The 12,181-nt window shown below is 38.0% G+C and overlaps 1 protein-coding gene across 1 annotated transcript in view; it reads right to left on the bottom strand.

The window, feature by feature from the left end:
* The window catches only part of fkbp16 (FKBP prolyl isomerase 16), a 45,190-nt gene that overhangs the window by 1,017 nt on the left and 31,992 nt on the right, over positions 1 to 12,181 (bottom strand). The window contains exons 4-6 of the mRNA XM_065282681.2: positions 4,477 to 4,691; positions 1,608 to 1,783; positions 1,212 to 1,289 (exon numbers count right to left, since the gene is read on the bottom strand). Coding sequence (XP_065138753.1) covers positions 1,212 to 1,289; positions 1,608 to 1,783; positions 4,477 to 4,691 — 469 coding nt within the window. The remainder of the gene's footprint in view (positions 1 to 1,211; positions 1,290 to 1,607; positions 1,784 to 4,476; positions 4,692 to 12,181) is intronic.

The raw sequence follows: 12,181 nt of genomic DNA on the forward strand, positions 1-12,181 counted from the left end.
TTCTAATTAGAATTTTGCAATGAGTCCTTTCTTAAGGGAATGTTTTCTGTCTGCCCTGTCGTCCAGACGGGGGTGTCATTATAGCAACAGCAGATATTTTAGTTTTGTCTAGACATGGCTCACTCTTAACCATGAGCATTATAGGTCAAAACAGTGTGTGAGGAAAGCCGAGACCACTCATAAACACAGATCCAAGCATTAAAAGAAGCATTTCAATTATATAATGCTTTATAGATTTTCTGTGAGGAAATACTGGTGCAGTGTGTTACGCAACTTTGCAATAAAACAAATCAGATTTGTTACTTTGCAAAGCAGAATAGGCTATTATTCCCCAGTTTTATGAATGAGGTGTATTGTTCTGTTTAGTACTTCTTGTTTGTCATACACAATCTCGGTGTATATTGAGTACAGTGATGATTTACTGTATTAGAGGAAGATGTGGCCATGCTACGGCTCCAGACAGCTGTAATCTTACTGGCTGCTGCTGAGGATTTGGCAGACTGACTATTCACTAAGGCATGACCAAACAGGTTTGTCAATCGGAGCACAGCAGAACGCTCTGTTATTGCCCAAAGGTTTAACAATAGAAACAAAAATTGTTTTTAAAACTTACTCTAGCATTGTAAACAAACCATATTGAGTGTCTAAACTGATCCTGGAACAGTACATGAGTGTCTTCTCATGTGGATTTTTTCACCACAGAATTCTTACTTACTTTGTGCTATAAACTAACCTCAAACATACCTGTTGCTGACAGCATTGAATAGCTATTTACTATACACCAAAACATTAAAGAGGACATTGCAAAGTACAGGTAATGTTAAAATTACATAATGAAAAGTTTTGAAATGGCCGGCCTGTGATTCAACTAGGCCAAATGGATCCACAAACCTGAAGTGAATTCTCTGGTAGTCATTTAAAAGCATTTTGGAAAGTGCTTGAGCTAATGAATGCTGAAAGCGGAATCAATACAGTAATAAAACTTATTCCCTGCACTTTTCATGCATTAATACAAACACTTTCACCCTGACCCACGGTGACTTTCAGCTGGCATTGAATGGCAATGTTGAAATTTAAAATAAATAGCTCGGTTCCAGTTAGGTCAGGTACTTTCACATTGATGAGACCTTGGGTTGATCTGCAACAGGTTCCAGAAGGGATTTTCTATTGCTGGTTCATGTTAAATGTTCCGATACGGTTACATGTCTCACCTTAGTGGACGGCTCCAGTTTCAAAGCTTTTTTCAGGGTCTCCATGGCCTCCTCATACTCGCCCTTATCTGATAAAAGCTGTGAAAAGTTAGAGGAACAAGGAGGAACATATATTTATCTCCAACTGACAATTGATAAGCTTTTGTTTAAGGCAAAACAGTAGGAAAAAGTATAATCTTGATGTATATATACACAGACATATAAATATTGTGATAAAGAAAACCAGTTTGCTTAATCAACACATAGACCCTTTTACAGCACACGTGATCAAATAGCCTATGAGGTACAATATGCACCTTTTAGGTACAAAAGTATACTTTTATGTATACCTGTGACAACTTTTGTACCTTCTTGTACTTTTTTTCTCAGAGTGTTTACTATGTTAAGCATTCCTACCTTTCCTTTTCTGAATAGTGCTTTGACATTGTTGGGATTGAGAAAGAGAACATCTTGACTTGTGTGCAGGGCCTCCTCAAACTGTCCAAGCTTCAACTGTGCTGCTGCCAAGTTATTCAGACATTTCACTCGGTATTCACTGACCTCCTCTTCATCTGCTACGCAGTTTTCACCTTCTGTAGGAGGAGACAGAGTACAACTCCTCATAACCACTCTCTAGTAAGTCATAACACTTGAGCTTTGAAACCTTCTACAGCAGGGGTCTCCAACCTTTTTGTGAGCAAGGGTTACCACAATGGATAAAACAATTTGAAAGGCTACTTTTCGATATAGTCTACTCAAAACTTTATTTCTTTTACTTGTTGATTTTATTTTATTTTACTTGTTGATATGTTTTATCATTAATAAAATGTTAACATACATAAAAGAAGCCAAGCTAATATAAAAAATCTATAATAAAAATTGAGGCTATTAATAGAATGTGCTTTGGCGGGCAACTCACAGACTCCGTGTGGGCACCATGTTGGAGACCATGTTTTATTGCTCCTAAAATGCTGGCCAAATGATCCTTTAGCATATGCAAACAATTGACTGTCTCTTGCAGGTAAATTCATCGATGGCCCTATCTGGTTTTAACCAAATTCTAATGCAGCCTTTCATGTATCTTTTGTGGATTAGGCAATCCTGCTTTGAAACCCATGATGGTGGATGATGTTAGGAAAATTTTAATTATACATGCACTTACATTTATTTAATAATACAAGGGACAGATAAATAGTGTATTATAAAGAAATATAATGTTTTACTTGCATGCTGTAATCAAATCAATATAGATCTCTCTGTGACACCTAAAATTGCTGCCGAGCATTCCAGATTCCGGGTTTCTATCCCAGGTAAAAAGTGCAGTAAAATACATTTTAAGTGTACTTATTATTAAATTTACTTTTGTCACACACTACTTTTGTACTGAATATACAAAAAATAGTCTTTAGAACTTCTGAAGTTAAACTTAAGACAATTTTAAAGCCCTGGGTATAGTTTTGTTTTCTGTCAAAGCCTTGCAAAGCATAGTTCATTTGACTAATACACGTGCGCTGACATTCGACACATCATACGCATTTTGTCATTTTACAATACCTTTCGTGGCCCACATACTCCTGCATGCGCGACGTACGGGTACAAAAGTCCGGCGTTGCGCGTACGGTACGCGCGCACTCTTCAAACGACAAAATTGCGTCACGCGGACCCTCGCGTACGCGTAAAAAATAGATCATACTACGGCCTTAAGTTAACTCAACTGTGCTATTTTGGGACACTGTGGATTTATTTTAATAGACTTAAATTGTATTTAATTATAACTGGTATTTAATTAGAATATGGGTAGTCTTCTACTTCTACACATTTATTTATAAACAATAAAAAATAACAATGATACTTGCTGGTGTATAAGTATATTTGTTCAAGTATAATATATTTTTACCTGGGATGCCCCATGATATTTTGGCAACTGCTGTGTAGGCAGCAAGGGAGCTCACTAAGTTTCCGTATAGAGCTTTAGATAACTTCTTTATAAATTTATCAAGAAAGTACAGTTGAATGTGGTCAACTTTCTGCATCAATAAATATTGGGATTTCAGAGGGGCAAATTCATGTTTTTGTCTGCTTGGGCAAAATCACAATCAGAAAATTACCACTTAGTGACTAATGGAATATATGAATATTGAATGTAGAAAAATATTCAGAGGAAAATGAAGAACAGTCTAATATGTGATGCTTGAGTGGTCAGTGGAGACTGTGGAGATGTAGAGATCACTTCTGTGTACTGTATGTGGACATTATCAGTGTCTAATCCAAACCGGCGCTATGCACTTCTCTTTCTCATTACTGTCAAATGTGCCTCTCAAGATGGGCCAGACTTTCCAGCAATTACCATGATTAAGGAGGTGGAAATAACATGTAGATTTATTACCTTTGATTAGCTTAGGGTTTATAAAGAGGTGGTCACCGCTTGCAGACATGACTGTGCATCTCGATGATATGATTATTGATCAAAGGAATGAGCTGAGCTGTTAGCAGTGGCTATGGGTTGAGGTCTATAAAGGGTGTCAGAGTTTGACTCATTTACCATCAAATTATATTATAAGGCTTTTATAAATGTGTGGGTATTTATACACTTTAAATAAGAAGCAATAGGTTTTTATACAGGTCCTCATTTAGATAGCTACATAAATGTGTACACAGAAAGTGGTGTTATACAAGTGTCATGCAAAATTTGATTCATTTATTCGTGTCCATGGCACGACATTCAGCATTTTTTCGTGGTTTTTCACGAATGTCACAAATTTTTCTAAAAAGTTTTTCGTGTCTGTTGCACAATTTTCTTTTTAATTTAATTTTATGAATTGTTTTCTCATAGTTTTTTTTCCTATTTTCTTACTATTGTAGCTTGGGGTTGGGGTTAGACTTTCACTTTCTGTTACATTTTTTAGACATCCTAACCCAAACCCAACTCTAGTCTAACCCCAACTCCAGGCGAGAATAGTTTTAAAAGCAGAAGAAAAACGTAGAAACCAATAAATAAAAGTACATCCTAACCCAAACCCCAAATCTAACCCCAACCCCAAGTGTCAATGATTTAAAAATAGGGAAGAAAACAACACATAAAATGACACGAAAAAGAAAGTCGTGCCACGGACACAAAAAACTATTTATAGAAATTCGTGCGAGTGACACGAAATAGACATTCGTGCTTAAGACACGAAAAAGCTGCATTTCATGCCATGGACACAAATAAATGTATCAAATTTTTCATTTTCCATTAGATCATGTTGGCCATGCAACTGTTTTATGTGTTATTTTAAGAGATTACCATAATGTGTCATTAGCACATCCAGAGCCATACAGTAAGCCTGTGCTGCCATACTGTATTCTTCCCTCTGGAAGTAAAAATTTCCTCGCTCTCGTTTCTGGTTGGCGATGCGAATCCGGTCGGGAATTGGCAGTGAAAGCGGGTCTTGTTTGTCTCTGAAGTCCAGAAGTTGCAACTGATAGAGGAGAGGAGCCCATGCTGGTATATCAGGATCCCTGCCAATGAAAAACACACATACACAGCGATGAAGCTTTATTACTTCACTATGCCTGTGTTAAGCAACCGTAGATATGTTGGCATTATGTGACTCTTGTTTTTCCCTTCATTTATTTTAAGTATAGCCCATTTTAAATAAGTCTCTGCTATTTTTGTGCTTGTGGTATTGTGGTTGTTATTGTTCGAGAGAAGGGGTTGAGCTGCTGTTTTAAAACACCGGCTGCCTGCTTTCTTGAGAGGGTGTGTGTGCTGGCTGCCCTCAGTTGGCTAGAAATGCTTTCGAAGAAGACCATGCACTTTGAAGGGATGGCTTATGTCAGAATAGTAAAAGGGACTCTCTCAAGGGTCTGTGGACAGGTAGAAATAATTTATTTTCTTTTGAGAAATGGGAAATCGTTGTTTTCTAAAAGTAAGACTCACACAGACACACAAACACACATACTCAGAAACAAAATTCCACTCTTCGCCTGTACAGACACACAGTTACTCGTACATGTAATTTTCCAAAACACTCAGGAAGCCATTTCTTTAACCCATGAGACCATTTTTATGGTCATAATATTAATAGCAGTAAATACCACGTAAATTCTCCCCATAAGAAATGGCAACCATTTCTACTTTACTTGTGATTGACTGCTTGTTAGATAATTTTCCAAATCTCAGTCTCAGAGGATCCTGCTTAAACTGCTTAAAATTGATGCCTTACTTGATGTATTATTTTTGTAAAACTTTTTAAATAAAGATGGATCTATTGAGAAGTTTAACCCAAGAATTAAAAAAAACGATTTATGGTTACGTTTATAGTTAAAACAAGAGAAAAATCTGTCAATGGGGTAAGAAAATTAACTTGAATTTTTATAAAAAAAAATTCTTGTTTTAAGCATTAAATTAACTCACTTATTCTTTCAGAAAACAAGATTAATGGGGCGGTTTTCCAAACAGGGTTTAGTCCCTGACTGAAATGCATGTTTGAGTTGCTTTAATTCAAAAACAACTTGCACTGACATATCTTAACATACACTCACCTAAAGGATTATTAGGAACACCATACTAATACTGTGTTGGACTAATACGTGGTATTGATTCAACAAGGTGCTGAAAGCATTCTTTAGAAATGTTGGCCCATATTGATAGGATAACATCTTGCAGTTGATGGAGATTTGTGGGATGCACACCCAGGGCACGAAGCTCCCATTCCACCACATCCCAAAGATGCTCTATTGGGTTGAGATCTGGTGACTGTGGGGCCATTTTAGTACAGTGAACTCGTTGTCACGTTCAAGAAACCAATTTGAAATGATTCAAGCTTTGTGACATGGTGCATTATCCTGCTGGAAGTAGCCATCAGAGGATGGGTACAACATGGTGGTCATAAAGGGATGGACATGGTCAGAAACAATGCTCAGGTAGGCCATGGCATTTAAACGATGCTCAATTGGCACTAAGGGGCCTACAGTGTGCCAAGAAAACACCCCCACACCATTAAACCACCACCACCAGCCTGCACAGTGGTAACAAGGCATGATGGATCTATGTTCTCATTCTGTTTATTCTGACTCCATCTGAATGTCTCAACAGAAATCAAGACTCATCAGACCAGGTAACAGTCTTCAATTGTCCAATTTTGGTGAGCTCGTGCAAATTGTAGCTTCTTTTTCCTATTTGTAGTGGAGATGAGTGGTACCCGGTGCGGTCTTCTGCTGTTGTACCCCATCCGCCTCAAGGCTGTGCGTGTTGTGGCTTCACAAATGCTTTGCTGCATACCTCGGTTGTAACAAGTGGTTATTTCAATCAAAGTTGCTCTTATATCAGCTTGAATCAGTCGGCCCATTCTCCTCTGACCTCTAGCATCAACAAGGCATTTTCGCCCACAGGACTGCTGCATACTGGATGTTTTTCCATTTTCACACAATTCTTTTCAAACCCTAGAAATGGTTGTGCGTGAAAATCCCAGTAACTGAGCAGATTGTGAAATAATCAACCGTGCCACACTCAAAATTGCTTTCATTCCCATTCTGACATTTAGTTTGGAGTTCAGGAGATTGTCTTGACCAGGACCACACCCCATGCATTGTAGCAACTGCCATGTGATTTGTTAATTAGATAATTGCATTAATGAGAAATTGCAGAGGTGTTCCTAATAATCCTTTAGGTGAGTGTAAATCAGTACCATTGTTTTGTCGGATGCACATCAGTATGGTTTTTATGTAAGGTTCGTTGGTAAAAGCTAATTTAATGTCTTAATATAACTAAGGCCTAGTCCTGGATTAAACTAAACCTGTAAATTCTCTTCATCTTGATTTAGGACGTTTTAGATATTTGTGCAAGAAAACAAGACAAAATGCTAAAGAAGAAATCTATTTGCAGTGTAATGTATAAGGATTGATTTTTTTAGAACATTTTCCAATCACGTATGGGAATAATAATGACATCGTTTTTATCCTCTTCTGTCCTCTGTGGGTACAGCGGCAGAAATTAGAGTTACTGCAACATGGGCCGTTTTGAGATTGTGAGCTTGTTGGGGCTGACAGAGATGTTTTAGGAGCTGTATAGTGACACTGCAATGAATCCACAAGTAAATCCCAGAGGAATAGGCCACTTTTCCCACACAAGCTTGTCTGCCCTTATTACTGTCAATACACAATCACGCAACCACACATAAATCAATACACTGACAAATAAAAAGCTTGAAATCGAGTCAATTGCACTGGGCACATTTATTAAATGTGTTCCCATGAGCTATAAACAGTCCACTGTGAAAGAGTCAGACGACCCGGTATATTGTCACAGTAGGATGTTCTTCAACCCAAACCTGTATGTTTGTACAGCTGGAGTTTTCCCAGAACTGTTCAATGTATTCCAGTAAACTGGGGTTTTAATATCAGTCAGCTGGTGAGCTGAAGTCTAAGAGGTAATCCAAGATCTCTCAATGAAACTAGAGCATAATAACATTGTTAGTTTATTATCCATTCGCTTATAAGAACCCACAATGCAAGACTAAACTATTAGCAGTATGAATACTTTCAAACTGCCATAGGGGCAGCTGTGTGTGTGCGCATGGTTATTTGTTCATTCAGTCTGTGTGTGTTTGTCTCTGGGTTCTTGCCAAAATGCTCTTCAGGGTCAATTTAAACAATTAATGATTAACTTCATCAGTTTTTGGTTTAAAAAAAAGAGGGAGGGAGGTATATGTAGGTATCAAAATTCTGGAAAGCTGTTTCATAACATACTGTAAGCTATGTTTGTTGTAGAAATCTGTTCAAACGTGCATTATTTCGACTTGATATTTAACCAGATTAGAACAATAACACTTTTATCAGCCCACTTCCTTTCTCTCTGTGTGAAATTAGATCCACTTACTGTACTTACATTGTCATTGGCGTGAGAAGCTGAGTGTTAAGTGATAGCTCTGTTCTATGGCACCTCATGCATATTTCAACTGTGTAAGTGTATTGACACATTTGTCTGTCACTGTTCCTGTTGTTCAGTTGATGGAGAATGGCACATGCCGCAGTACCAGGGTTGTGGGTTCAATTCCTACTGAACACACATAGGCTAATTAAAAAATGTATTCTGTGAATGCACTATAAATCACTTTGGATAAAAATGTAATGTTTGTCTGAGTTTGTCAATCCTTGAGGGCAAGGCAGACGGTGTTGGCTACATTGTAGTCATGTAACCCTTTTAACAAAATTGGTAGACTGTCTTAAGATGTCTTTTACAGCTTGTATGAGCTTTGACAGTGTTTTAAAGGTCACATACCACACGCTGTTTCTGCTTATCTCATTTAAATCTTGAGTACCTATAGAGTAATATTGCATCCTTCATATCTACGAAGTGTCTTTAATTTGATCAAATTTATAAAATACAGATCAGTTGTACCTCTACTTTTTGAAAAACCCAATCTCCTGGAGACGTACCGCAGGCAGAGCGAGTCACGAGCAAGCAACACATGCAAAACATTATCCAACTATGTCTGGATGTCATTTACATTATATGCACTTACGCGTCGAATGGCAACAAAATACAGACATTTGATGCAGTTTTACTATTCGTCTGCCACTCATGACCCGTTTGCTTTAACACTGAGACTGCCCCATTTTTAAAAAAATGCAGCGTTAAAGTCACCATGAAACGGAAGTAGCAATTGTCTTATTTTCCCCGTTGTGACGTACAGTCTTGTTCAAAATAATAGCAGTACAATGTGACTAACCAGAATAATCAAGGTTTTTAGTATATTTTTTATTGCTACGTGGCAAACAAGTTACCAGTAGGTTCAGTAGATTCTCAGAAAACAAATGAGACCCAGCATTCATGATATGCACGCTGTTAAGGCTGTGCAATTGGGCAATTAGTTGAAATCCTGTGAATCACTAAACTAATATTTAGTTGTATGACCACAGTTTTTTAAAACTGCTTGACATCTGTGTGGCATGGAGTCAACCAACTTGTGGCACCTCTCAGCTGTTATTCCACTCCATGATTCTTTAACAACATTCCACAATTCATTCACATTTCTTGGTTTTGCTTCAGAAACAGCATTTTTGATATCACCCCACAAGTTCTCAATTGGATTAAGGTCTGGAGATTGGGCTGGCCACTCCATAACATTAATTTAGTTGGTTTGGAACCAAGACTTTGCCCGTTTACTAGTGTGTTTTGGGTCATTGTCTTGTTGAAACAACCATTTCAAGGGCATGTCCTCTTCATCATAGGGCAACATGACCTCTTCAAGTATTTTAACATATGCAAACTGATCCATGATCCCTGGTATGCAATAAATAGGCCCAACACCATAGTAGGAGAAACATGCCCATATCATGATGCTTGCACCTCCATGCTTCACTGTGTACTGTGGCTTGAATTCAAAGTTTGAGGGTCGTCTCACAAACTGCCTGTGGCCCTTGGACCCAAAAAGAAAAATTTTACTCGCATCAGTCCACAAAATGTTCCTCCATTTCTCTTTAGGCCAGTTGATGTGTTCTTTGGCAAATTGTAACCTCTTCTGCACATGCCTTTTTTTTAACAGAGGGACTTTGCGGGGGATTCTTGAAAATAGATTAGCTTCACACAGACGTCTTCTAACTGTCACAGTACTTACAGGTAACTCCAGACTGTCTTTGATCATCCTGGAGGTGATCATTGGCTGAGCCTTTGCCATTCTGGTTATTCTTCTATCCATTTTGATGGTTTTCTTCCGTTTTCTTCCACGTCTCTCTGGTTTTGCTCTCCATTTTAAGGCATTGGAGATCATTTTAGCTGAACAGCCTATCATTTTTTGCACCTCTTTATAGGTTTTCCCCTCTGCAATCAACTTTTTAATCAAAGTACGCTGTTCTTATGAACAATGTCTTGAACGACCCATTTTCCTCAGCTTTCAAATGCATGTTCAACAAGTGTTGGCTTCATCCTTAAATAGGGGCCACCTGATTCACACCTGTTTCTTCACAAAATTGATGACCTCAGTGATTGAATGCCACACTGCTATTTTTTTGAACACACCCCTTTCAACTAATTCAACTAATTGCCCAATTGCACAGCCTTAAGAGCGTGCATATCATGAATGCTGGGTCTCATTTGTTTTCTGAGAATCTACTGAACCTACTGGTAACTTGTTTGCCACGTAGCAATAAAAAAATATACTAAAAACCTTGATTATTCTGGTTAGTCACATTGTACTGCTATTATTTTGAACAATACTGTATATCCAAATGAAATGGCTTTTGAAATAAAAAAAGGAAGGGCGGGATTTGAATTCATACAAAAATAATTGATTGGATTGTTTGAAGTTGGGTCATGTTGCTAATTGTTCATCGTTGCAATCTTTTCCCTGACCTTGCCCACCTGCCATACCATATGACCTGAAGTAAAGAGAGATTGTTTCGATGGAAAAGAGGAGATTTGCATTTTTGATAAAAAATTATGAGGGCACATGAATTTTATAAAAATAATAGAGCTCACAGATAAGTCATTTGTAAAAAAAAAAAAATACCACAATATTCCTAAAAGAATTACTGTTTTTCAATTTAATTAAATTTAAACAAACACAGTTGCACAATGCTTCTACCCTGGATAAACAAACTATATCCACTGTTCCCATAATATTGGGTTCTCTGGGAAGTTGAACAAGCTTAAATTTCCCTCACAAACAACAACACACATTTTGGTGAAATTGATTTCTTGGTCGGTGTGTGCGTGCGCTGTTCTGAGTAAAGTGCCCATATAAGGACTTCCACTGAACTTCCTTCACTGCTTACGCAACAGATCCAGGCCTAGTCCACACGGACACAGGTATTTTTATAACCAGAGTTTTTTCTACAGCGTTGTAAAAAATCACGTCCACACATGCTCGGTTTTAAAAAAATCTCCTACATGAAAACGCAAAAACACACCATCACGTGCTGTTAAGAGCATGGCACACCAGCAGGCGGTGATATAATCGTAAAGCCAGGTCGGCCAATCAGAAGCCTTAATCAGAAGCAAAAACCACGGTTGTACTTTCTACACGACAACACTACAACCGGCGTTTCTGAAAATCCTCACCCTGACATGGTGAAAATTTTCAGTTTCAGTGCGCTGATACTGCGTTTCCGTGTGGACGAACAGCCGAACCGCGTAAAAAAGTAATGGTCAAAAAATACCCGTGTCCATGTGGACTAGGCCTCAGTAGTCGAAAACCGAAATGTGTACAATGTCTGCCCATGTTTAGCATGAGGAATCCAACTCTTTAACTGTTAAGAGCCAACAACCCCCCCCCCCCCCCCCCCCCCCCGATTTGGCATGCTAAATAATACAGCATGTAATGTTTTCATATTTAGTCGAATTTGGTATACTGTACTTACGTTGTGGCTCTAAAATGGTATACTACCAGATGTGGAAAAACGGGACTGGCCAGCACAAAGCTCATGATCCCCACTCTCAATTATTGAGATTAATTGGAACACAGACTGCCAGCCAAACCCCATCAACCATGCCTGACCTCACTGATGCTTATGTGTGTGAATGGGAGTTAATCCGCACAGTCATGTTTTCAACATTTAGTGGAAAGCCTTTCTGAAGGAGTGGAGGCTGTTATGATCAACTTTTTATTAAGGCAAAATTAATAAAACTATGCGTAGCATCACAAAAGTACAGCATTCAAAGTACAAATGATGGGTTGTTTCAACCTATAATTGGCTCATGACAACCCAGCATAGGGTAATTTATATATATTATAAATATTTTCATATACGACACTGGGTTTTAACTAAAATTCCATAATTTTTTGAATGTATTGTATATGGATGTGGCAATCGGTCACACATAAACATTTGGCCACATATATATTCATGCTTAAACCTCAGTGGAATTTCTGTTATGTGTGTTTTTTTTTCAATCTACAGTACAGCCATTAAGATACAAGGAATTTAATCAAGGCACAATCCATTACACTCTCTGCATATATTGGCCAGCTGGTGTTCCTTTTGATTTGTTTTAGTTCAGCACCTTT

The sequence above is a fragment of the Paramisgurnus dabryanus genome, chromosome 9, assembly GCF_030506205.2.
Source record: "Paramisgurnus dabryanus chromosome 9, PD_genome_1.1, whole genome shotgun sequence".
Classification (NCBI taxonomy): domain Eukaryota; kingdom Metazoa; phylum Chordata; class Actinopteri; order Cypriniformes; family Cobitidae; genus Paramisgurnus; species Paramisgurnus dabryanus.